Below are 27,884 nucleotides of genomic sequence, written 5' to 3' on the forward strand. Positions count from 1 at the left end.
CCAGGACATGTGATTAAAGGACACGGGGTCAGCAGAGAACTGGGAAGCTGTGCTCAAGACCACAGACCTTCCCCACATTATTGCAGCAGATTGGACTGGAAGAATTCTCCAGTCTTTAGGCTTTCCCACCCACACAGGAAATGAAGGGAAACATGGTAGACAGTGTGACAGAGTAACAAAACATCAGTCATGCTTAGATGGGAGACCATGAAAAGAAAAAATGACAAAAAAAATCAAAACAGGATGCAGAATTACCAATTGTGGGGACCAAGAGCTCCCGTGGTACAGTGGCAGGTTCCAGAGCTAAGGAAGCAAAACACCAAGAACACCAATTGAGTGGCGGCCCAAGGAACGTAACATTGTGCCTTAAGATAGAAGCTGTACACAAACTGCTTCTTTCTGGATGTAATTTCCCTTTTTGCCTTTCCCATTCATCTCCATTCCCCCTTGCTTTCCCACACTTCAGCTGTCCTGGATTCTTGCTTTACTAACCCACTAAGTGGGATGAGTACACTTAGGAATCACAAATAAAGAGATGGATGCAGCACATGTAACATGAATGCAGAGAGTGAGTATACAGATACTCGGCTATACAAACCAACCATGCTGTCCCCTAAAGCCCAGCTGTTTGGAGGGCGTCACCTAACAAACTAGAAGCCGCAGCACTGCATCCCTGGTCACTGGAAACCTAAGTATCACATTTACCCGGTTTGGACTCAGGTGATTCTGGACTACGTGTGGTTTTAGGACGGGGGCGGCGACCTGGTCGTTTGGTCTTTGGTGGAGCTAAAGAAAGGAAAATTTCTAGTTAGCAAAGAAAGAGTATGACTCCAAACTGAGAGTAAAGTTACATGTCACATATTTAAACATTCTGATTCAATGTGGACTCATTCTCTTTAGCCACTTTCTGTTATCACCCAGTTATATGAAATATAGAATTTAGAGGATTTTTGATGTTTTGCTCTCTCTCTCTCTCTCTCTCTCTCTCTCTCTCTCTCTCTCTCTCTCTCTCTCTCTCCATCCCTCCCTCCCTCCTCCACTACAGTTTTTGGTTAAAGATTTGTAAATTTCCCAAGAGATTTCCTTAATTCCTTAACTCAGAGATAGACATTGGAAAATCTCAAAATTAGTGTGTAGTTTAGAGGAGATGGTCACACAAAAGTTTCAAAGCTATAGCACCAGGAAGAGCATGAGGAAAGCTGCTTTTCAGACACATTAAAAGTAAAAAAACAAAAAAAATTAAAACTTGGCTTAATATTCCAAAGCAGGAGATTTTTCTGCTTGGTGTTTAAAAAGTCCACAAGTAAATAATAGGGGAAAATGAGTTTAGAAATTCTATCAAGGGGAAACATTTTTAAAATGAGATATATTTATAGGCTAGAGGTATAGGTTTTAATTTTTTTAAGGATAATCAAGAACACAGGCAAGTAGATACTGATCTATTATTCTATGAATGTGAGTCTGCCAATAATGACACCAGCCACTAAGAAAAGAAAGGAGTCACCCACTCAGTAACTGTGTGCCCAACTAATGTTATTACTGACACTTTCCCAGGGCTCCAGGTCCTAAAACCACATGCACAATTATCGAGCCAGAATCAAGTCAAAGGAGAAATGTAGAATCAACTTAAATGTGGGATATGCTCAATTTTTAACTTCTAGCTCGAGCAAATTATAAGTGGTGAAATTTTATCCGCACAAGAAGTAACCTTTTCTACTGAAATCAATTCCTGCGGTTTTAGAGAAAATGAATAAAATTGTAGCCAGCTAAGTTTGGAAAAAGAAATGGAAAAAAAGGGCAGAGGCATGGGTCTTTGTAAGCTGCAGATGCAGCACACTAACCAGGAGCTCTTGGGAAGCAAACTGTGGGTAACTGGCTAGCGTGGCACCAGAACAGGGTTCTTTGTTTGTTTGGTTTGGTTTTATTTTTCTCTCTTTTGAAGAAAAAAAAAGCTATAGGGGTTGGCTTTGTCGTTCTTTTTCCTTTCTTCCCACCTCCTAATGGATTATCTGGTGACACATCAGAGTTTTCAGATCTGGAATGATCATCACGCTTTTCAAGAAAGTCTGCAAATGTTAGAGTTTTGAAAAGTAAGGGGAAAAAGAAAATACACCTCCCAGAGGGAAGCACAATTATTCCTCAGGAAGCCACAGACTCCACTGGAAATAACAAGTTAGAAGAAGCAATGGGAAAACTCCTTGAATATAAGACAGGACAGCAAAGAATGTGTCACATCCAAGGCAGTGTGGCTTTCATGGGTGTTCCAGAGCCTCTATTCTGCCAAGGCAAGGCACAGGGTAGATATTCTTGCAAAAAGCAACTGCAATAATAGTAATAGTAATAATCTGAAGGACAATTAAGTATGTTAAAAGTAAAGCATATCTAGGACAAAGTTGAACACAGAAAGTGACACAGGCCATGTCTTCACTGTGAGTCAAGGAAGCAGCTTTACCCTTTGTTGACCGTGCAGATGGCAGAGTGTCAGGTTTCGGGGCTGCAAAGAAAGCAAGCAATGTCAAAGTAGTGCTGAAAGGCAGAAAGTAAACACTCTGTACCGCAAGACAAGGTCACTCCTTGATGAAGGCTTGGGCTCCTCCAGTTTCGGATGCTGAGGCTTTCTCATCTCACATCCATTGTATAAACCAAGCAAAAGAGTTCAGAATTCTCCTTTGTGCCCTTCATCTCTGCTGTGGCTCTCACTACAAATATCTGGTGACTGTCCCTAGGACACCTTGAAGGTGCTCTGAATTTCTCGCCACCTGCCATTTTGTTTCTCACAAAGCAACCACGAGTGAGAGGAAGGTAACATGCCTTCTCCCATGCTTGGGCTCTGTTAGTTTTGAATGGTACCCAGCTTGGCTGGACCTCATGTTCTTTCTCAAAACATAAGAAACTTAAGTGTAAAAAGGGCCTCAAGGGCTCATATGGTATGCTCCATGGTTATGAGTACACATTGCTAGTAAACAAAATCCATTTTTGTTAGCAAATCAGTAAGTATCCAAGCATAGTCTCAGGTTTCACTAACTGCTTAATCAATTAAATAACACCTGATTATGGATAAACAAACCCTCACCTGGTCAAACAAGAAGTGAGCAAACTATTATATATTATGCTGGCTCTTTGGTTACATCTATTATGTTTGAGAGGAAAAAGCAACAGGATATTTTCAGCAGTTTTTGTGCTATTCTACTCAATAAAAGGAATTTTCTTTCAAGAAGAAAATTAAACTTAACTGTATATTTCAAGCATAGGAAAAAAATGAGAACTTTTACTTCATACGGAAAGAAATGGATTGATTTGGCACTCATTGGCTTTCATTACAATGCAAAACCTTCTCTTGTTTATACAGCTTAGATAGTACTTTGTCTCGAGTTAACTCTGGTAATGAATAGGAAGAATAGCAGGTTTGGAAAAAGCAGAGCATGACTCGGGGACAGGGAGGGAAATGACAACAGATGCTTTTATAGAGCAACTTTCTAGGAACTAAATACCTTGCTTTCATAACTCAAAAAGAAAGAAAATACAGTAATCCAGAGCTGTGCGATACCACATTGCGTATTAACACAGGAGGGGAACAGTTCTCGTTGTGTGGGAGAGGCAAAAGAGGGAAGGTGGCTCTGGTTTTCCAGAAAGGGACTGGGCTGTGCATACAAATAAAATGAGCCAAAAACAAATGTGAAGCTTCACTAACTAATCCACCTCGGAAAAGCATCTCGCATGGAAAGTGAAAGGAGGAAAACAGGCACTGGAGGAGAGCTGGGAAAGCCAAGACAGTTCATACTGGGAAGCTTCTGGTGGTTTACAGGCTCTTGTGAACTTCAGCTGGAAATGGGGACTTCTGCAGAGCTCAGATAATGCAAAAGCTCTGTAGCTACAGAAATGTTCTATGGAGATGTGGTCCAGACACTGTGTCTGGGGCCACTCAGTGTCCCTCTATTGTGAGGTTTGGATGCTAACTATCTCAGGTGGTGATGCTCACTGTCAGCGTGGGAAGGGTGAGGATCCCAGGGTTATGAGAAAGTATAGAAATCAAAGGAACAAAACCACACTAGCTTCCAAATAAAGCTCTGGCAAACAAACAAGCAGACAAAACGTCCAGTTAAAAAGTGGCTATTCAAATATTCTGAAGAGTAACAACACACCCTCTAGTTTAATATCTTTGCTTCATTTCTACAAATGTGACTTAGCATGTATAAACATCAACCAATATTTTTATAAAGCAGTTTTTGATGCTTTCCAATTTTATTGTGAAACCAGCAGACATAATTACTGAGAAGAAACATTTAATATGCTAACCACAGCACCCAGTACCTTTCTCCATCTGCCTGGCCGCAGCCTATATGGAAAATGCAGCATAAATATAAAAGTCACTTTCCGACTCCAAGCCTCCCTGAGAATGGTTTTCAAAACACACCCACATTAACAACCTGCCCACTCCAGCTGGCAGAGCCCTTAAAATGCTAGGACAGTTGAGTTTTGTACACTGTGCTTCTCACTTGGCTACCTCAGCAAAGTGAGGGGTCACTTTACACACTTTCACAAACCTCTATCAGGGGTTCTCAACCTTCCTAATACTGCAACCTTTTAAACACAGTTCCTCGTGTTGTGGTGACCCCCACCATAAAATTATTTTCATTGCTACTTCATACCTGTAATTTTGCTATGGTTATGAATTATAATGTAAATATCTGATATTTATGCTGGCCTTTTAGGTGACCCCTGTAAAATGAGTGTTTAACCCCCAGGTTGAGAACCGCTGATCTACCAATGGCGGTCTGAGGCCTACATCTGGACCCAGCCATGTTTTCAGATGTTGCCATACAAATTCATTTCTGAGCAGTTGCTTCTGTTGCCTTGTGCCATCTTAAAAATAAATCATGACCACTTAAGCAGGAGCAGCTTGCTTTAACAACTCCACTGCATAAACATGCTAGTGATAGAAATCCAAGTCGAGAAGCCTTTACACAGCAGAGTGTGGAATGCATTCTCCCCAGAGCTAAAGATTTAAAATTTACAAGGCAATGACAGTAAGGACTGACAAAGCTCTCCATAAATAATTTTGTAAGTCAATAGCCAAGACTGCTGTGTAAAGTTCCAGATAAACTGCAAAAGGTAAATATTGGATCACTCAATAAGTTCCACAATTCTTACATAGGGAACCTCTCTGTTTTTAGCCAAACAGAGAGAAGACTCCTCCTATCAAAAAAAAAAAAAAAAAAAAAAAAAAACTCCTATAGAAAAACACCATAAAATCTCCTGAGAAGTAAACACAAGTCAGTATTCACAGGTCACCCCCAACTAAGAATGCCTGGCATATTGAAGAAACAGCTCTATCTGGCCTTGCAACTCGAGAACTGAGGTGCTCCAAACAAGCAGAGTTCTTAGAAGATAGAACCGTTCAGCCTTCAGCTGAAAGGCTGCTATGCGCGCATCACAAGTCCACTAGACCTCCGTACTGGAAAGAATGTTGTAATATGAACAAGAGACCCTCACTCACTCCCATGGCTACCTTTCTGTGTTTTCTGTGTGGTGGTCACCAACATAATATTTGCCACACAGCTCAGAGTATCGCTTTGATAATACCAAAGGGCTCGGTTGTGCTGAAGTCATCTGGTTGTGTTTTTCCACACTTTCCATGGAAAAATCACATTAGACACTAACATAGAAATCAAAACTTTTTGAACCAAAGATCTGCATAAATCAATTTTCCAGCATTATTTTTAGAACACTATGAATGAATCAGAGAAATTATCACATTTGGTGTCACTTCTAGAATGAGAGATATTTTAAGTTTCAAAGAAACTAGTTGTGCTTTGCAGAGTTAAAAATAAACAAAATAGTCAACAAATTCCTATTTTGGTATATAAAACCACAAAAGGAAAATCTAGTACTAAAACTAATTAAGTGGGATGAACTATCATCTTGGAAGATTTTGGAAATATTCCATTAAAAGAATATTTCATGCTCCAGGCACAGAGAATCACTTATGGAAGACAGCTTTGCTACTTTCTGGTGACTACTCAAAGCCTGACTTTAATCTATGCTTTTAGGTCAGTTCAATTAGATTTCACTCTTACTTCCTATTAGGTAATGGGGGTATGTTTTGGTGTTAGGAATCAATGATTGACAGGTATAATGCTGTGATCTGCAACACAAAGAAAATCCAGTAGCACCAAATTAAAATCCACTTTTTTCAAAGAACTCCTAAGTGCTTGAAGACATTTTTCCGAAAAAAAAAAAAAATCCTGAGAACTGGGTATGCAATCAAGCAACAAACAGCGCTGTATCTACCAAGTGCTGGTCCTAGAGAGCACCTTAACCTGAGCTCAGATCTGCTAACTCAAGGGCCAGCTACTCACACCAGCACAGTCATAGAACTCATGCAGTCTGTGAGATGCTCAGCGTTTTCCAAATGAGCTACAGAACAGACAGCTACTGACAGTTTACACAAGAGCCAGAACGCTGGCTTCCCCCCCCCCCGTAGTAATACAAAGTAACACATATGGTATTGAGTAGGCTCAGGACTTTAAGACATTTCACAGTATTTGTCCTCGGACTTGTAGTTCTTTCTGGTGATGGGAAGGAAAAGAAAATTTATTTCAATGCAGTGATAGTAAAATATCTTCCAAGAAGGAAGGAACAGAGTGACCTTTCAAAATCCTGCCATATTTAGTCATTCCTCTGCTCTCAAAGTATGCACTTAGCAAAATTTGAAGGAAAGAACTTCTAAAACCATCACAGAAATATAGGATAGAAAAAATATTTACACTACACATGTAAGTGGAGAAAGTCTGTACAACACCTGAGCATACTATTAGGCCATGAAAACCATCACCTCCAAGTTGATAAGTTATATGAACCCCCTCAGGCTGTAATAGCTATTTTTCCCTTCCCCGTTTTCACCACCTGAATACTACAAATATTTTAAGACTCACGGCTTCAATTTATCCTTTCTTGGAGCTTCTTCACAAGAACGACAGACTGAAGTTCTATGATCTTATGCTTCATTTTCATTGTTATTACTCTCCAGGTTATAAGAACTTGACAAACAGAATAACATCCCTTTATATCAGCATGCCCAATGGCAAAACTAAAAGTGTGGTAAGCACTGGTCCATCAGACATGTCAATGTGGATGCTTACCCAGGATACAGTAGTTATTATCTCATATTGTGAGCTGTTGGGGCAAGACCTGTTCCCCGGGTTATCCTCAAATCCAAGAACATTCTATTGGAGACCCTGTTTTCTCTTTTGTATTACTGTGAGCTATTTCAAATTTTATAAAGAAACCGTCCTACAGAAAAATATAATTTTCTTTTACTATACAGAGATGAGCATGATCTACCTAGATTTAAGTAACCTGAAAAGTTAGAGATGTTTATTTACCAGGTTGGCGTCGTTTAGGTGTGGTGGGGACAGATGTAGTTTCCTGGAGAGCTGAAAGAGGAGTTAACATAGCTTTGGTAAGTGATACTTCTCCAAGGTCAGCCACATTGTGCATGCGAACATAAAAACACGACCCTACTGAATGCAAGAATGGCTGTATTCCTCCCTGCATTCATCAGTACTGGCAACTGATCCCCCTGGAGACCTTCTAGATTAATAAAAATTAAGAACCCAAAGGGTAACATTAACAGCAGAGAAGAAGCCAATTAGATATTTTGGAGTTAGGGAATGGGAAATTTGGAACATCTTTATCTTGTAGTTCATTTGTACCTCTGCCAGACACTAATGAACTTTAGTGTTTATTATTTAAATAATTGGTAAGACACGAGCTCTTTCACGAATCTTTCTTCAGCATACCCAGGATTTCAAGTACTATGTGATACTCTTTTTGTACCTTTATGGATTAAATACTATTACTGTGCTTACCAGAAAGGAATATACTTAAAATATTTATCACCTATGCTTCTGCTATGCTTTTCTAGTTGACAAAGTTGAAAGCTTGAAGGCAATCAAAGAAACTACTCTTCACAATAGCAAGATTGTACACAATCCTTGAGGTTTATCATAGGGCTAACTATGGATCGCTATGGTAGAGGTAGAATCCCATTGTAGAGAAAGAAGGAAAATGTTCACTAATAAAAACGCGGTCACAGGCCAGTGTGACTGATTCTTTCCTGTCACTTTACCTATATTTCAAAGTATACACTACACAAATGACATCAGTTACCAGTTGTTGTAGGCTGCACTTCAGGACTGGTGAAGATTTTCACATTTTGAGGATCAAACGATGCTTCGCTTGGAGCTGGAGACACAAACACCCCACCCCCCACCAAGCAATTTCAGTTAAAATGAGGTAGTTTAGGAATTTCAACATGCTTTCAAGATGACATAACGGGCATGCTACAAGGATGGAAAAAGATGCGAGTTGTCCTGCAGCTAGTGGATGACACTGTGATGTAAAGCAGAGAGAAAATTAGAATGATTGCTCAGTACTGGCAGACTCGGTCCATGAACATGAGCTGATGCCAGCCACAGTGCATGATGATGCAGATGACAGAGATGTCCATGCAATTTCCGAGTATTTTCACATTAAGATAGGATATCCATTTTTTTTAGTTCTTCTAGTATGAGAAAGTGACAGATAAATAAAATAGAACATTAAAGATGCCTGTATAAAATATATCATACATCTATGTTCAGAAATAGAGAAGAGGTAAATGATTAGATGAAATGGGGAGGAATGGTCATTTTGGAAAAATGGCATCCACATGGGTTATGGGGTTTTAATGGAAAACAAAGCACAAAATTTCTGTTAAAAACATTACCCAGTGTTGCCCTTGGCTGTTCAGGAGTTCTAGAAGTTTTGGGTGGGACAGAGTCCAGAGTAGGATCACTTGCTGCTGCTGGAATAAACGTCAACATTTATAAAGGCAATAGAAGTTTGTAGGGATAAAATACAAAGTAATGCTCCATAAAAGGAAAATATCAGGGACACTTGAGGGATTCTAAGCCAATACTTTAAGCCAGTGATTCAATAGGAATTGAATCTGACTTCACTCTGCAAAACACACATCACTGAAATATCGGAACCCATAAAACAGCTTCATGCATTCAACCGATTCTCAATTGCTTTTCTTCTAGTTTCTTCCTTTGTTTCATGACTGCTAACAGAACCTACTATGATGATTCAGTTTTATTCCTTTTCTTATTTTCTTTTCTTTTTCTTTTTTCTTTTTGGTTTTTAGAGACAGGGATTCTCTGTGGCTTTGGAGGCGGTCCTGGAACTAGCTCTTGTAGACCAGGCTGGTCTCGAACTCACAGAAATCCACCTGCCTCTGCCTTCTGAGTGCTGGGATTAAAGGCATGCACCACCAATGCCCGGCTTGTTTTCTTATTTTCTACTGTTTAAAATTATTAACTTCACTTATCATACAAATAATGCTGATATAAGACTAAACACACACACACACACACACACACACACACACACACACAATAACAAACATCTATCACTTAGGTTTGAGAGAATTTTTTGTTTGAATTCTAAAATTCCTGGGTTAGTGGATTCTTGATACATACATATTTGCTAAAAGTAGTACTTGGTACATACATGTTTGCTAAAAGAAGCTGCTGGACTGAACTAAACCCACTGTAGATATGTTGGTAAGTGAATGTAAAACTTAGACACATCTGAGCGGTGACAATCAAATGATGTTCCTGTCTTATCATGGGGTTCTCATATCAGCAGTACGACACTTAGGGCAAAAGAATTCTTAGTTGTGGGAGGCTACTGGATGCACAGCAGTGTATCCCCAGTCTCTCTGTTCTCATGTAGACGCACTGGTTAAGACCAGTTGTTTCTCTATGGAATGCCAAATGCTCCTGTACAAAGGAGAGATCCTAAACTATCTCCATTTGAGAACCACTGCCCTACAGAACACCCTCTAGGAATACAAAATATATTTTAGAATGATTCTGGATCAAAGAGTAAGATGCCATCATATTACTTTCCCCTAGTGGTGGCCTTGTCTATCTGAACCCTTCCCTTCTATGACAGAGGCTATTTACTGATAAAAAAAAAATAAAGAAATTATTTCCAAAGTAGGAAGTATGGACAGGAACTATCTCCCTGACACAGATGGCAATAGCTACTACCTACAATGGAACTCTAGAGAGCAGATTGCTTCACTTTGCAAAAATTTAAAGGCCACCACTATGTATAAGAAAGCCTAGCATGCAAAGGCATCATTGAAAGGTTGGGTATACCTGGGTGAGGCTCTACTTCAGTCTCATCTGAAGTTGTTGAGCTTGAGATAACACCGTGAGTTGCTTAAAAATAAAAAGGTAAAAGAAAAGATAAGTTAATTTTGCTATATTGTGCATGATTTCCTGATATATTCCAGTGGTGGTTGAGGCAGAGTTTTACATAGGTACTAGAGTTTGGAGAGGCTCTCTGAGTTGACAGTCACCACTACTGTCTTAGCTGCAGCTGAAGTTGTTGTCCTCCTCTCTGCTGAGTTGATGGTCACCACTACTGTCTTAGCTGCAGGACTTTACATACTATACTGGCTAGTTTTGTGTGTCAACTTGGCACAAGCTAGAGGCATCAGAGAGGAAGGAGCCTCAGTTGAGGAGGTGACTCCATGAGATCAGCTGAAAGGAATTTTCTCAATTAGTGACTGACAGAGGTGGGCCCAGTACACTGTGAGTGGTGCCATCCCTGAGCTGGAGGTCCTGGGTTCTAGAAGAAAGCAGGCTGAACAAGCCAGGAGAAGCAAGCCAGTAAGCAGCATCCTCTATGGCTTCCATATCAGCTCCTGCCTCCAGGTTCCTTCCCTGCTTGAGTTCCTGTTCTAACTTCTTCCAATGATGGACTATGATCTGGAAGTCTAAGCCAAGTAAACTCTTTCCTCCCCAACTTGCTTTTTGGTCATGGTGTTTTGTTGCAGCAACAGAAACCCCAACGAAGACACGTATCATGCTATGGCCCTGGTCTCCAGAGTGCTGTTTAAGTTGCACCATTTATTTATAATGAAATGATGCCAGCTCTAAATCAAAGAGCTTCAACAAGCATAAATGAAAATCTTCTAGGTTAGGGCAGAAGCTTCTAAAGGAGGAAAGCACATTGAAGCTAATTGTAGAGTCCATTGCTTACTCTTTCTTAGTAGAAGTTCCTGGCACAGTACCTAAGGAGCAAATGGTACTTAAGAGTTCACACTGTCTCATGAATTTACTTCTTTAACCTTGTTACCATCCCTGAGGATACAGGTGAGAGAGGCATTATCACCACTTTATAGATTTTCTAGACAATGAAATTGAGAGGTGTACAGCAGTAAAGATAATTTCCAGTGCTCACATGGAGGAACTGTGAACTTAGTGAATTTTTAGCCTAATATCAATCGCTAAGGTCAGCAGGACTAAGACTAGAACATTCTTGGCGCCACCCCTCTTTGTTCTACTTAGAAGCAGTTTCCTATGTTCCTCCATATAGCCATGACCCCTTGTACAAGGTAGACAGGTAGATTTGAAGGTAGATTTTTTTTATTTAGTATAAAAGCAGTATAAAGTAGAAGGTGGGATGAATTGAGACATAGACTTTAATGTAGGGATACATTTCGTGTTCGCATAAAAGATGAACTTGCAAATAAAAGAAGTACTAAAAAATCTTCTCTTTGTGCATGAAGAACTGTCACTGTAGGAATAAGAGGTAGAGAAGGCAGAAACTAGGGGTAGACACTGCTTCTTTTGGGCATTTGATGACAGAGAATCCATGCTAGTTGAAGCCATAAGATGGTATTAGACAGTGACACAGAGAACAGCCCATTTTATCCCGCAAGAGAAAGGAGATGTGTGTCACTTGTGATGGTAAATCTACAAATTCCTCAAAAATAGGATATCCTGTGCTAAATAGGCTCATGTTGTGAGAATCTTCTTACATGAGGACATAGCATGCTAATGTAAAGTTAGCCTAGTTGTGATTTTAAAGCGTCAGGTGGGAGAGACTCATCTTTTAAAGAACAAAAATGCTGCCAGTGTCTAACCCTTGGCCTGCTTTAAAGCTCATCATGGATCTAGCAATATCAGCTCTGTCCACCTCTAAGTAAGACAGGAGAAGTTATTGACTTTTATGTATTCCTTTCTTCTTAGGAAATTATGAATTAACATCTTGACTTTATATCCATGCCTCTGAAAAATGCCATGGCTGCATTTATATTAACTCCCAAATCTACTAGTGATGTGACATCATTTTTTCTTCAGTCTGTCTTTTAGTTCCAAGTGGCATTTATTAATTAAATCTATTTCTTATATTTACACTCTGATGTTCAAAGCCAGGCTGACACCTTTCCTAAGTTATTACTACAAACATTCATAGGGACCAGAGTGCTTTCCCATCCTCCATGTCCTTAAATCCCCAATTGTTACAAATTTCTTACTTTCAAATATTTTTCTTGAACATACCTGGGATTCAAATAACACATTTGTCAGCATAGTTGGTTTCCATATTTTTACTTCTATACTTTTTGAAAATTGAGTAGCAAAGAAAAAGAAACTAAAAAAAAAATCATACAAGTTTTATGCTGTTTGGTCAGCTCCAATAAGTGACTTAACTTGCTGCAAAAGTCAGTCTTTTGACTCTCAAATGACAGATGTCAGAGAAGAGGGAAGCATGGAGTTCTCTGAAAAACTCTTAAACTCACCATGAGTGTTTGGTTTCCTTATAAAAATTTTGACATCTAAGTGTTCTTTACAAAATGCTGTATGTAAACCTGAGTATATTTCACTAAATTGTTTAGCCTGCTTCCAACCAACTATTCTAGATATGAAATTGATAAACAGCCCCCAGAGTTAGCTGTGAGTGCTACTGTTTTTCAGACAGTCTGCATGCCACCATGCCTTGCTAATAATCACCATCTTAAGTAGATAAAATACTAACACTGTTTGAAACTGGGCAGTAGCTTTGATCTTTAATTCATAGAGCCTATGTGAAACCAAAGTCAAAGGAAATAACTAATTTGAAAGGTAAAATAGGTAGCATAATTCAAAGCTATAAAAGAAATGAATCATGATTCTACAAAATTTTACTTACAGATTTTCCAGAAAAATATACACACTTGTAAGACCATTTGTTAATTATGTCTTATTTGATATATGTTTTTATTTTGAAAAACTAATGATAAGCAAACACCAACCTAAAATGCCCTGGTTGAGTTATACGATAGTACATAAAACACTGCAAATAGGCAACATTTTATTTAGATCAGATTTCCTGACTATCAGTAGCCATATGAAAGATTTTCCCTTTCAAACATAATTTCTTGGATGAAAGATTTTATTAAGAAAGAGATTATTGTCACAGCTATTTTGTCCTGCAAGGTTTATATGCTCTAGATCCTGGTACATGGTAGACCCACAGTAGAATTAACCTAAAAAATGTCCACTTCATCAGCTTAATTTGCAAGATGGGTACTTTAAGATCTTAAAAAGTATAATGACTTTTTAATTTAGATGCAGGAGTGGGAGGAGAAACATACCTTTTTGTCACTTAATAATACAGAAACGTGTGCACCTAAATATCTATTACCCAGTTTTGTTACTGGTTTATATGGCCATGGAAACAGAATTCTAACAGTGATTCACAGAAGCAATGAAGGGACACAGCACACAGCTAGAAAAGCACCACAGAGTCTCTGTACTATATAAATACAAATAATACTTCCTTCAGTCAATAGAAAATTAAAACACCACTCTGGTTGATCTTGAATTTGTGAAATAAAATAAAAGTTTCGAGCCCACAGACCTCTAAGAGGTCACAGTGAAAATGAAAAATCATCTGCTATGCTTGACTCTATTTTCTTGCCTTTGGAGCATCAACACTACACTTGTTCCTACTTTTCATCCTCGCTAGGGTTTAATGGGGTTGGATGAGCCAGAACTGGGTTAATCAACACCTCACAGAACAGGCCGATAGGTCCAAATACAAAGTTTCTCTCTTTCCAACAATGATCTCTAAGCAAATCAACCATAGTATAAACATTCCAACTCATATACCCCTCCTTCGGGCTCTGTGAACTACATAGTTCATCTTGCACAACTATGTGACACAAGTTGCTATGATCTACGAAATACTGGAAGAATTCAACACTGAAAATGGTGAGGCCTGACCTCTTAAAGTTCCATGTGGAGTACAAGGAAAAGATCAAGGCTGACCACACTACATTCTGACACTGTCAAAGCAAGTCTCTAAAAGACAATGAGGTCTTTGTAATAAGTCTCAATATATTGTAGTGGGTGGAGATTTCAGTTGTTTGAACATCTTGGGCAAGGACAGGCAGGAGGGTTTTCTAATGCTGAACACAAATGCATTGAATCATTCTGGGTTTGTGAATATTTTCTTCCTTTGATTCTGAACTTTCATGGTTCTAAATAACCATCTTTCTATGGAATGTTAAAATAAGGAGGCTTAACACTGATGGCACTATCAAGTGAGGGACAGAAAGTTCATATCTATGAACTTTGTATCATGCTAGGGTGTTAGACATCATGCACATGCCTGTTTGTGGGGTTTATGCTGCATTTCCAGCTCTGTTGCCCGTGGGAAACACAGAAGTTTCACCTGGACACCATTTTATTAGTGGAGTCTGGGCAAGTCCTTTGGACACACTTAAAGAGTAATTCAGGTTACTGCACTCATAGAACAGAGTGTGATTCTCTGTTGTGAAACCCTGTTCCCCCAATTCTAAAGCACACTGCATGGCCATTGCTTCACTTTTCAATCAGAGTGATTCACCAGATTGATTAAGAAATTAGTGAGTGTAACTATTTAATTGTCTACCCATCCCAGATGTAAGTCCCTCATGCATCTCCTTCCTATAAAAGAACTAATCATGCCAAAGGACATCAGAAACGTGCACGTGACATTCTTTGGGTTCAAGGGGCATTAAGTTTTGTAGAGAAAGTTGATGTAGAAATTATGTAATTCTAAGGGAGAAAGGATCCAACAGCATGTGATCTCATGAACACAAATGCCCAGTCCATTAGGTGGTAGAAGGTACTGGGAGCTTCTCTAGAACCCCTACTGTGATAACATTGGGATAATAGCAGACTGGTCAACATCCAATCAAACACAAGACCAACTCTTGCATCACTAGAAAGACAGATTTCACCCTGAGTAACTGTCACAAGCACTTAAGTATTTCTAAGATCTGGCCAGTGTCCTTTAAACACAAAATTTATAAGTAATTTTACATCCTGGTATGTGATTATAGAGCACATTTTTATGATTTCCTTTATATACTTTATGGAAAATTAAATTTGCCAAGGAAATCAAGCTCAATCAACCCTAGTTAGCATACTTTACAGAAGGCTATATAAAATGCAATTCCAGATAATAAAATCACAACATACAGCACTAGTGAAAGATTAGGGCAAACAGACTGAATGGGGAAGAGTATATTAAATGACTATGTATCTCATATTTCTTGCAGTGCTCCAAACCTCAAATAGCCTGTTACTTCATTGCCAAAAACTATTGAAACAATTCAAGTTTCCATAACCATGCAAGCTAGAATTCTCAATTGTCCTTTATATCTCAAAAACTGGTAAGGAAGTCCTTATGAGAACACTTATTCTGCAGTTTCAATACAGTGTGTAAAGATGGCAAAATTTCCAGTAAGTTCCAAAGCAAAATAAATCTTGCAAAAAGAAGCAATGTATCATAATTAATGACTAATCAAGCAGCCCCAGCCATCAGGAACTGGCACGTGGCTTTCCCCTGCTGAATGTCAACAATCTCAAAGGATACTGATATTAAATGAGGTTGTTCTGTCATGAAAATAGATCAAGAAAATCAAAATTATTCTGTGTTCACATAAAACACAGGCACAACACAACCAACTTTACCCTTCCCATAGTTTGTGATTCCTTAAAAATCAAAGCTTCATCTCTATTCTGCACATCTTGCCATCTAATTAAAAGCTGTGAAAATACTCATTCACAGATGGACTCACTTTCTGAATGTTTTCAACCAAGAAAAGAAAAGCTTCACTACCCTGGACCCCTGTGATGATCATTTAACACAACACAAAAAATTGGTCCTTTTCTAGCATCTTCTAAGAGATCCTAAATTCCTACAGTCTGTATTCTCCATGTTTGTAATAATTAAACAAGGGAAGCTACCCAGGTAATTGGGAAATAGTGCTATATATTAAAACTAAACAGGATGCAGCTCAGTACATGCACAAATATACTCCAAATTTAAAAATAGGAAAGGTTCAAGTAAATGAAAGCATGAACATTTCAATTACTGAAGAATACACATAGGTCAGTTCCTGAATGTATAAACTCTTGAGATCACAAATAACCTATTTTTTTATTTGAAATGTAACAAATTGGGATGGTTCTGTGGAATATTTAAACTGATGCTTAGAAAGATGCATTCCTGCACATTAACAGAAACAAGAGAAACATATCACTAGTTTCCATCAAGAACACTGATGATTAGTAATAGAACCTACAGAAATAAAGGCAGGTGTTAATAATAAGGGAATGCAGTTACCAGTTTGAGGCTGTACAAATTTGGAATCTTCAGATGTTTTAGCTCCAGGTGACACCCACTGCTCTTCACTTGAAACTATAGTAGAGAAAGAGAAGCCACTGGATGTTTTATGGCAGAGATGGAAGTGGCTAGAAACTGTACAGCAAAGTTCATATGGACCAATCAAGAGTCATCATATAATTAGATGCTAATGTGCACCCATCCATCCAGCAAACAACTAGCTAGATTGTGTAGAATTAATGGGAATGAATTTTAATGAAGCTGTAGGATACCTAATTAAGTAATATTTTATTTTCCTTTTCAACCAACCAATTACAGATTTCCTGAGTTAACCAAGTGCATTAGTGCATTCAGCGTCACAGAGAAGGGACTCGGTACATGTGCTCTACAGAAGTGCACAGACAGCACCCACTTTATGTGACATTTGTGATCAATCCCATGCCCTCATACATGGCAGGCATGCGTTCTGTCACTGGTCTATATCCTCAGCCCACCATGCACATTCTTTACACCAAATACAAAGTACTTTTTATTTACCCAAGATATCCCCTGGTTTCTCCAAAGGGAAGGCTGTTGTTTTTGTCTTGGGAAACTCTGGGAATCTTTTTGGAGCTGGAGTAAAACACACAGGAAAGTTAGGACAGGTGCCCGAAACAGGACAAAAAAGGTTTCAAAATTTTCAAAGCTTTCAGTGAATAAAACACAGAAGAAACAACAGAAGATACCAATGTGTTCAGTCACATATGAGTCTGAATGAAAAGAAAAAAAATGTAACAACAACTACAACAAAAACCCATGACCACCACCAAGTAAAACTGCTGGCAGCTTTGTCACAGGGAAGGCCTCTTTTGAGTTCAAGATTATGAAGGTTGTTTAAAAATCACATTTAAGAGTTGAGGTGCTGAGTTCATTGTTACATATGATTTGTTAATTCTTTCCTTGTAAGGAGATGGACTTGAACACAGTAGCCTCCAAGGATTTCTATTAGCCATGCATAATATTCCCAAAGTAGCATTCATTGATGCTTCAGTGTGTGATGACTTTTACCTAGAGTGCTCAAAGGCAATTCAAACTCGGGTATTAAAACAGAATGTGCTGTTTCTGGGGTCTTCTCACTGAGGACTACAACAAAGAAGAACACGGTTAGCAACGTGATGGTTTGGCATAGCCATCACTAGGCACAGAAGGCTTCCTAACAGACTTGCGTGCAATGAGCAATCCATGCCTCTTCCCAGCAGCCAGCCTGGGAGGGAGCTGGCTCTCCCAGGAAAAGTCACATAGCTGTTAAAAGGGAAAGTGTCTTTTAGGTCATCATCACACATGCACAACAAAACACATGCTGGTCCTTTTCTTCAAGGGAAGAGAACAAACAAAAAAAGCACCATCGATTCTTTTGGGTGAAACAGCGGTTAGAAACAGCAGTTAAAATGAGCAACTGAAATTCTCATTAAATAGCATGCCTCTTGGTGATTCGTCCCAAATTTAGTTGGCTCAGGACTTCGCATAGCTGATCTGGACAGAAATCCCAGAGAGAGTCAACATTTCCAGCAGTTCTAGAGGCTGAAATACATGAACCCAACCCGCCAGCGGGGTCAAACGGGGCATGCAGTTAGGGTGTCATCCACCCTGCCTGTCTGGTTGATCACCAGGATCAAGGCATGGCACTAACTTCAGTAGAACTTGTCCCAGAAACAGGAAGGTTAATTCCCCCCAAAAAAGAAAAGAACAAAGAAGGAGGGCGAAGGGGTATGGTGGGATAAAGCAGGCTTTTAACCCATGAATGCTGGGAGTTTGTCATTATTGCCATTCTGTTATTTTAAGGGGAAAAACAGTTTTCAGTATTACCCAGTGTCGTCTCTGTGGTGTCTAACACGCTAGACACTGTGGGTTTAATGCTTCTTGAAACTGTTTCCGGAGTCACTGGGAAGTAAAACAAAAAGACAACTCTATGAGCAGAGATAATAAAGGAAGCAGCCCAGGTAGGCGTGACACCCCTTCTTTTGGTAGCCGTATCTTTTCAAGTTCCTAGGGTGAGGCTACCTACTGCCCTAGGTACCTGCTTGCTTCTCCCTGACCCAACCTTTCCATTTGGGGTTACAGAAGCATACCCAACTCCTCTCTATGTAATTATATTTCACAGCAATCTGAATGTTTGTCTCCTTTTACATTATCTCCACAGCTTAGTGTGATGCCTATAGTAAGTAGGCTTACAGTGATCTAAGAGAGTTAATGGGCAAGCAGAAAAAAGGGGGCAGGGTTAAATAACTATAACATTACTAGATTTCCTCTAAACACCACAAGTAACCAGCAGAGCTTGGATCCAGGCTGAAATTGTGATCAGTATTCAAGTATGTTCAGCCCCAGGATGGGTTGTCTCTGCTGCTCCATCAAAGGCAATGAAGAATTTGGGTAGAAGATTTGGTGAAGTATTAACCATGATTACTGAGATTTAAAATTGCTACAAAACCCTAGAATTTTTTAACAAGGACACATACTAATGATCCTGAATAATACATGGTGGGGATTGCCCAAGTATTTCTGAAGTGGAAAATCCTAAGGAGAGCTTGGCAGAATGCTGGGAAATCTGTGGACTCTCATCAGACATTATGCCAAAAGAAGAAAATGCAACTTAGAAAACTGGGCAGAACTTTTCACACAGAAATGGACTCATTTACTCACCAGTCATGCTTGTAACTTTCTCTGTATTAACGGATCACACTGAAGTTACAAAAAAACAACAACAAAAAGAAAGACCACCTTGCAAAAATCACTCTACTGGTTGCTGCTAGTTGCTCAAATGATTTCTACCTGTCTTACAAAAGGCATTTCTCAGTTGTTTTGTTACTGCACCAATCCTATCCTCTCTTGACCAAACACAAGTCCCAAAACTTAGTACAAACAGAATACCACAAATATCTCAAGTTATAGAGATTTTATGAATTAAAAAGTTCACTTTTGATGGGTGTTCTTTAACTAAAGGTGATCTGGGGGGGGATGCTTGCCAGTTGTCTGTGTCATCAAATCCTAGATAAGGTGGTACTAGATTGGCAAAAACTCAGTACTTCCAAGACTAATGTCTCACCAGAGAGTCAGGCTGGGTAGATTTTTGGAGAACAGATGTTGAATATTTGGTAGTAACAACAATAAACTATGGAGACACTACTTAATGCATGTTTCTTTACGGGTATTTTTGAACCAAACTGCTACATGTTCTCTATATTAGGGGTACTAATCTGCAGGGAAATTTGTTTCTAGACTATATCAAAGTATTTTCATCACCATCAAGTTATAGATTTGTGAAGGGACATAATACATTTTGCTATGCCAATCACTTGTGAAGGTAACTGGAAATGAAAAGTGGTCCTCGGTGTTCATACAAAGGGAAAGTCCATGAACCATGGCGTTATCCTTAGTGTAAACTACCTCAACATTGATGACACATTCATTCATAGTCAAAACACACTTCCTTCCATCATCCAGTCTCAGTTTTCATCTGTTTTTCCCCAAGTTTAAAGCCCTAGAACCTCCTATTGTTTTATGCTTATGATTGAGATGAATTTCTTTCTTGTTCTTTGCTTAAAAAAACAGGCTTGTAGCTCATTCACTATCTGAAACAATGCTACAATATTCTTTCTCAATAGCATCCTGGGGATCTCATTACCTGTTACTGGCTGGGCTGCAACTTTTTCAACCTCTGGCGTTTTAGATTCCACTGGTAATGCCAATGTTTCATTCTTGTCTGACAAAACAAAAACAATACTTCATTTCCTTGTAGTACAGTGTCCAAAGTTACTCATTTAAAACATAATCAAGCACAATTTTTAATTATTTGTTATTTTATATGTAAGAGCCTGCCTGTATGTATATGTATCATGTGTGTGTGTGTGTGTGTGTATGCTGCCCACCATGGTCTGGAAAGGGACTGGAGTTATTGATGCTTTTGAGCTAAGTTCTGGGAATCAAACCACAATCTTCTTTAAGTAGCAACAAGTGCTCTTAACCATTAAGCCAACTCTCCAATTCCTCAACAACAACAAAACTATCTACAAGCATCTCTTCCTGTCAGCCAGGCAACTTAACTGAACTGTACATTCCTCCCAAGGGCTAGTATGGATAGAAGACAGACTTCAAAATTCTTCCCAATGAACCCTAGAACTTCTTTAATATCTTATTTGATACTGGAATGACAAAAATCACAATAAAATACTTAAATAAATCTCATCATTCAATTTAAAGTTTAAGGCATAGTCAGACTTGCAAATGTTCCTTGATTTTTATTCAAGTACAGCTAATTTTTTAAAAGTCACTAGGAATTTTCCATTATTACAGATGGCAAAAAAATCCTAACATGTTATGACACTGAAAATTTTCAAACCCACAAATAAGAGACATAGGAAAGTAAGATATTTGGATAAGTTTGAGGCAAAACAAACTGACAATCAGTGGATTTTATTAGAGACACATGTTAACACATATCTTCTCTTTTGGCCTCTGGGAATTTGGTGCTAAATTTAATTTTTTTCCTCTATGCAACTTTTGGGAAATCTTACTTCTAAAACTTTGGTTTTTTTTTTTATAAAGAATAACTCTAAATCAGAATTGTCCAACCCCTGGGAAAGACATTCTCTCAGTTTTAAACTGGAAATATCTCCAGCCATTTCCTGAAATTCCCTGGGACTAACTAACCCCCAGCTGAAAACTGATCTAAGTCAGTTTTGAGAATATATATATTTTGAGAATATAAATTTTGTAACCAGCTATAGCTGGTATCACTTGTAGAGGTCATTTCCTTCTTTTCATTTAGTGTGGACACAAAAATATATTTACTTCTTACAGACTTAAAAGCAATTAGAAAGCAGGCAGATATCAACCTCGGTGGTTTACATTTCTGTAGACAAGGTTCAGTGTGCCAGTCACCACTGTCAAGCCAGTGTCTATGGTTGCACAGCATGCTTACATGACAGAAATACCCAATAACATTGTTGTGATCTAGCTACAAGGGCATAAAAGAGTAAGAACTCTTTCTGTGGACCAACCATACACACCCAGTATTTTATGAAACTCTTTAAAAATTTTTCTAAGGTTTTCTTTCTGGACATCATTCATAGCCACAGCTCTAACTTAGAACCATTCTGGTTGTTAGCAAGTAAAGAGTCACTAGGTTCACAAGCTTGTCATGAAGCTCTGTGCCTGTTATTTTCAGTGTTACCCACGGGGAGATGAACTCTGCAGATGTAAATTTCAGGGCCCATGTCACCTTGTACTCCCAACTCCATCAGAGAAATTTTGTTAATCTTTCCCTTTCCACTTAATGTCTAACTCTAATGCACAAACAGACTATGCGGAGCCAATACTAGCTTTTTTGTCCTTTATTCACACTTAGAACAAAAGCTATTGCACCTTTTGATGGCCCATGATGGGTTCTGCTGGATTGGGGTTATTAGTTTTATGATTTACTTCCTCAAAAAATACAACTTTTCTGAATCACAGTGATAATTAACTTTGGGAAGTTTATTTTTCCCTTGGTAATATAAAAAGTGTTTATGCCCGTGCAATTTTTGTGCAAAAAAAAAAAAAAAACAGGTTTCTGCACAGCAAAATAATCAGCAAAATGAAAAGTAGCCTACAGATTGGAAAAAAAAACATCTGAAAGCCATGTTTCACATATAGACTTAATGTCTAAAATATATAAGGAACTCCCGTAACTTGGTAACACTCTATAGCACAATAGTATGATTCTGACTGACAGCAATTAATGTGACATTTCAAAATAGCTGGTAGAGGAGCTCTAATACTCCCAGTGCAAAGACATTGCATGTGTCTGAAGTGATAAATATGCCAATTATCCTAAACTCATCATTACACTTAGTATATCTGTATTGAAGTATAACTCATAAGACTTGATACCCTGAAACTACTAGCAGATAAAGAAGGTAGTACAATTCAACAGCGAGGCATAGATAAGGTTGTTTCAATAGGACTCCACAGTAAACCAACAAATGGGGTCTCAGAAAACCCAGACACTTTTGTACCTATGAAGACACAGCCCACAGAATATGACAAAATATTTTTGAGCTATATATCTAGAATACATAAGGAACTAAAAAAAAAACCCAACTAAACATTAAGTAAACAATCCAGGTAAAAATGGGCAAACAGAGTTCTCAAAAGGAGAAATACAGATGCTATTTGTAAACTGTTTCCTAACCAGTTTAAAAAGTGTTCAAAAACAACTAAGGAGATTGTCACTGAGAGATACCATAATAGAGGGAGCCATTATAGGTTTGAGGAGAGATCTGGCACTAGGGAGATTTCCAGAGATCTACAAGGATAACACCAACTGGCAATCTAAGCAATAGTGGAGAGGCTATGCTAAATGCCCTTCCCCTATAATGAGACTGATGACTACCTTATATGCCATCCTAGAGCCCTCATCCAGTGGTTGATGGAAGCAGAGGCAGACACCCACAGCTAAACACTGAACTGAACTCTGCAACCCAGTTGCAGAGGGGGAGGAGTGATGAGCAAAGAGATAAAGACTGGGCTGGTGAAACCTACAGAAACAGCTGACCTGAACAAGGGGGAGAACATGGACCCCAGACTGATGTCTAGGAGGCCAGCAGGGGACTGATCCAGACCTCTGAATGTGGATATCAGTGAGGAGGCCTCGGCACTCTATGGGGCCTCTGATAGTAGATCAGTATTTTTTTAATTCTTTAATTACTACTCATATTTACATATCCATTCCCCCCATTCCTTGCCCTCCCATCCTCCCATGTTCCCCACCAACACTCCCAACTCACCCAAACCCCTCCCCAGGGATAGTGACCTTCAAAGTCTGTCGTATCATTTGGGGGAGGGCCTAGGTCCTCCTTGCTGTATCTGGGCTGCAATGGTATCCCTCCATAGGGGATTGGCTCCCAAAGTCCACTTGCGCTCTAGGGACAAAGACTGGCTCCACTGTTAAAGGTCCCATAGACTGTCTTGGCCTCCTAGCTGGGACCCACATTCAGAGGGCTTGGTTTGGTCCAATGCTGTTTCCCCAGCTTTATGACTAGGGGTAGATCAGTATTTATCCCTGGAGTAAGAAAGGACTTTGGGAGCCCATCCTACATGGAGGGATGTTCTCTCAGCCTGGGCACATGGGGGAGGGCCTAGACCCTGCCCAGGATGACAGACTTTGGGGATCACCCATGGAGGGCCTTACCCTCCCTGGGGAGCAGAGGGGGGGGGTGCTAGTGGGGTTGGGGGAGGAGGGGAGGGAGAGGGAGCAGGGATTGACATGTGAAACAGGCTTGTTTCTAATTTGAACTAATAAAAAATAATTTCTTGAAAAAAAAAAACACTTGTCATATAAGACTAGAGACTTCAGATCCCTAAAACCCACTAAATTCCACGTGGGCATGCATGGTGACCCATCTTTTATTCTAGCCTCAGAAGGGAGAAACACAGGATCCCCACATGACTAACCATAACAATAAGCTTACATTTGATTAAGAACCCTGTCTTAGTGGACACACTGGAAAAGTAATGCAGGATGATTTCCACATCAACCTCAGGCCTCTACATGCACACACATATATGTGTGTGCACATGCCTGCAAGCATGCATGCATGAACACATGCATATTCCATATATGTACATGCAAATGGAAAAGATCCACTATCATTAGTTATCAGGGATGCACACTAAAACTCTGAGATTCTATCTCATTTCAGTCACAGTGGCCATCATCTTCAGATCTGCTGCCAGAGACAACGTTAAGCCCAATTTGATAGTCAAGTACAACAACCAGAAAAGCTGTCTGGGTCCCTCTGAAGACTATTTTCCTGGTCTTTTCTTAGTTACCCAAACTTTATCCAATTCTTTCTAGAAGAAGGCAGCATGAACTCATTCTAATGTCCACTTATAACAGCTCTCATTGAAACTACCTAATGGAACTGGATGGAGGTGGTGCACACCTTTAGTTCCAGCACTCAGGAGGCAGAGGCAGGCTGTTATCTGTAAGTTCGAGGCTGGCTTGGTCTGGAGAGTGAGCTCCGGGACAGGCTCCAAAGCTACAGAGAAACCCTGTCTTGAAAACAACAACAACAACAACAAAAAAAAAAACCCCAATGTCCCCTTATAACAAAGTTCAATGAGTATAATTTAAGTTTTCAACTTGAAAATTTTTACCTATTCAAATGACTACATTTCAGATACTGACACCTAGTTTTCTTTCCTATATGCATATGTATAAAACAGCTTTCCATTCACAATGATAGTAATTTCTCTGACATCCAATCTCCATCTCCACATTCATCATTTTGTCCTCAAATGTCTCATATTCTCAGTGCTGTCTCATCCAGTGCTATACTGTTCATGGAAAAGCCCCTGCTTACCTAATTGTGCCTTGAGAGCATCCGAAATCTCAAGCATTATGGATGTGGGAAGTTTTACCATGGAATCATTAAGACCTGGAATAATAAGATGAACTGCAAGGAAACAGATATAAAAAAATGTAAGAAGGGGATTGTAGGGGAAGCTGTAGCCACGCCTACTTAGGAGCTGGCTACAGGGGAAGAAATATATCAGACAAAAACAAAGAATGTAGAGTTATAGAACTCAAAGGTCTGCCTTTCCCTTCCCTTTGTTAACTTTAACTCCACATCGAAAATGTGAGGAAAACATGCCTGCACCTTTTTAAATGGGTGTTTTCCACTGTTAGAACTTCTCACCAGAAATCCTCTGGGTTTACATTCACAGGCTTAAAGTTTCTGCAATGGACTACAGCCAAGATAAAGGTGGTATGCCTTGGTTAGATAGCTTAGACTGGATAGCTTAGACTGGGCACAAGCCAAGCAATTAAACAGGGAAATGAAATGGACTGACACTAATTTGGCACACTTGCTCTCAGTACACATCCCCATAACAACCCTCTTATCCAAAGATAGCCAAGATTGCCTGCTCTAGATACACATTTCATGGCTGACTTACCTAGTATTGTTCCTCCAAAAGGAGTCTTGTCTGGGGCTTTAGTTGAAGCCTTGTGGGTCACATTCTGAATCACTGGTGAGATATAAAAGCAATAATATGATAGGGATGAATACAGGAAGTTTTAAGAAGCTAATGGTGTACAGCTACCTTCCCTTATACAGCCTTACTCTAAACGTATCAGTTGACAGAAGCAACTCAGTGGACTGGCTACAGAGTCAACAGAAGAATTTGGTATGTCTTACTATCCATGCTTTGGGGCCAACAAAGCATGTCCTTATCACCCTACCATTAAGTATCCTATTCCAAGCAGTGGAAATTCCCAGTCTCTACTATATGTGCATTCACAAAGCAATTAAGAACAGCATACAATATTGCAATAACAAGACAATATAAAATTACACATCATAAGCCAGGCAGTGGTGGGGTGGCAATGCCTTAAATTCTAGCATTCAGAAGGCAGAGGCAGGTCGATCTCTATGAGTTCAATCTCTATTAGTTCCAGGCCAGCCTGGTCTACAGAGTGAGTTCCAGGACAGCTAGGGTTACACTGAGAAACCCTGTCTAAAAAAAATTAAAATATATATCTTCAAATCAAAGAATTTTTCAATGACTCCAGCAGGAACTGGTCTTGTCTTTAGCATATACTTAGCATACTGTGTTTTCTTAAAATCAAGAACTATTTTGACACTTTAGCTCTTCTACCAAGAGGTTTTTTCTGGAAATAATGGAGTCATTTTAATAATTTAAAAACTGGAAACCAAAATGAAAACAACAGTACAATGAAATAAAATCAGCACTGTAATTCTTAAAACATGGACATTTTTACTTCCCCTAAGTGACCACATTAAATCACGATTTTCATTCTCAACATCCTAAATGGCCTACTAATTGTTTTCCTTGTGTATGCTAACTTAATCCTAAGTAAAGCTCCACATGTTTAACTGATTATTTTTAATGTGACACATGGTACAAGTGCTTTGTTGCCCAAATGTAAGATTTGTCTGAGGGTTTTCACATTGGTATCACAGCCAAAATTATGTATTAATCACAAGTTTACTAACTTACACTGGTTTCTTTAAATGTTTTCCAAACACCATTGTCAGAAAAATTGAGAACACACACACATTGTATGTTCAACTCTATTAGTTGAACAGATGACTACAATAGTTCCTGAGTACAGCAGACTAATTACCTTGCTTGATGATTGTTATTGGGATTAGCTTCCTTGGTACATATGCTGGCTGGAAAGAAAGAGAGAATGTCAGATTTTATATCAGTGTTAATTAAAAAAAATCTGAATTCTAAGAGGAGCCCTTTCTTGTCTTCCATGAAGTCACCCGTGGCAGGCATTTGGAAGTCACTGGATAGATATTTAGCACATACGTTTCCACTGTACAGAACTCATTTGTCTATCCCATAAAGAGCCCAAACCTCACAGAAGCAATTCTTCAAAACTCTCATTTACAGGGGAAAGAAACTAAATCCTCTACAGAGAGCTAGCATTCATTTCCATTTTGTTTGACATGTAGCCCAGCCACCCAGCGTCTCCATACTTTCTCTCAAAAAGATGCTGAGCTATATACTATCTTCTAAAGCCAATCCAGTCTGGTTATTTGAGCATGACCTACTGGTGCCGCTGTTATTAAAGATACTACAACCATCATGAGCTCTTAGCATCACCATTTATTGCCCAAGGTGGAAGAACAGGTACTCAGAACTAGATTATTTCTTAAAATTGAAGTGGTACTTAATCACCCTGCACTGATTTATATGTGAGGGACTCCCAATCTGAAGGTAATTAATGAACCAGAGGATGGTATGGATTTTATGTCTTCTCGTCACCCAAACTGTCTCCAAATTCCCATGGGAGGCTTTGATGTCATGCAGTGCCTAGGGGTAGGCTTAGATTTTAAAGTGGAATCACTGCCACACACCTTCACATGGCCAAAGGTGAGATGGAGAGGAGTGATGAGAATGGCAGGAAGTCCAAATAGGAGGGTTAGACTTGAGTTGTTGAAAGTAAGAATGGCAACTTTTGGCACTTGGATTCCCTCTCAGACATGGAGCAAACACGCCGTGCAGATTTGGCTACTTTGAATGTGCACTCAGTGTGAGACATTAATAAAATTGGCATTCAGTGTTGTGAATAAAAAGTTTGATAACATGTCGTCATTTTTCAGGATGGTCTAATAAGACATGGCAAAGAGGGGGCTACTTGTCTTCTTGTATTATGTTTAAAAACTGTTAACATTTTATGATCATCACTGGATTTTTTTTGAGACAGAGTTTCTCTGTATTGTTTTGGAGGCTGTTCTGGAACTCACTCTGTAGACCAGGCTGGCCTGGAACTCACAGAGATCCACTTGTCTCTGCCTCCCGAGTGCTGGGATTCAAGGTGTGCGCCACCA

At 39.2% G+C, this 27,884-nt stretch overlaps 1 protein-coding gene across 2 annotated transcripts in view; it reads right to left on the bottom strand.

The window, feature by feature from the left end:
- Window positions 1-27,884, bottom strand: part of Abi3bp (ABI family member 3 binding protein) — a 202,736-nt gene that overhangs the window by 73,792 nt on the left and 101,060 nt on the right. Inside the window, exons 7-21 of one of the 2 annotated variants that reach the window (XM_035444459.1) lie at window positions 26,669-26,717; window positions 25,477-25,548; window positions 24,882-24,974; window positions 20,162-20,239; window positions 18,346-18,420; window positions 17,548-17,622; window positions 17,038-17,112; window positions 16,501-16,575; window positions 10,212-10,274; window positions 8,771-8,845; window positions 8,173-8,247; window positions 7,386-7,436; window positions 2,453-2,494; window positions 706-786; window positions 256-303 (exon numbers count right to left, since the gene is read on the bottom strand). In XM_035444459.1, the coding sequence (XP_035300350.1) occupies window positions 256-303; window positions 706-786; window positions 2,453-2,494; window positions 7,386-7,436; window positions 8,173-8,247; window positions 8,771-8,845; window positions 10,212-10,274; window positions 16,501-16,575; window positions 17,038-17,112; window positions 17,548-17,622; window positions 18,346-18,420; window positions 20,162-20,239; window positions 24,882-24,974; window positions 25,477-25,548; window positions 26,669-26,717 (1,027 nt within the window). The remainder of the gene's footprint in view (window positions 1-255; window positions 304-705; window positions 787-2,452; window positions 2,495-7,385; window positions 7,437-8,172; window positions 8,248-8,770; window positions 8,846-10,211; window positions 10,275-16,500; window positions 16,576-17,037; window positions 17,113-17,547; window positions 17,623-18,345; window positions 18,421-20,161; window positions 20,240-24,881; window positions 24,975-25,476; window positions 25,549-26,668; window positions 26,718-27,884) is intronic. The other variant, XM_035444460.1, reaches the window with a different exon arrangement.

This window comes from Cricetulus griseus, chromosome 4 (genome assembly GCF_003668045.3).
Source record: "Cricetulus griseus strain 17A/GY chromosome 4, alternate assembly CriGri-PICRH-1.0, whole genome shotgun sequence".
NCBI classification, from domain to species: domain Eukaryota; kingdom Metazoa; phylum Chordata; class Mammalia; order Rodentia; family Cricetidae; genus Cricetulus; species Cricetulus griseus.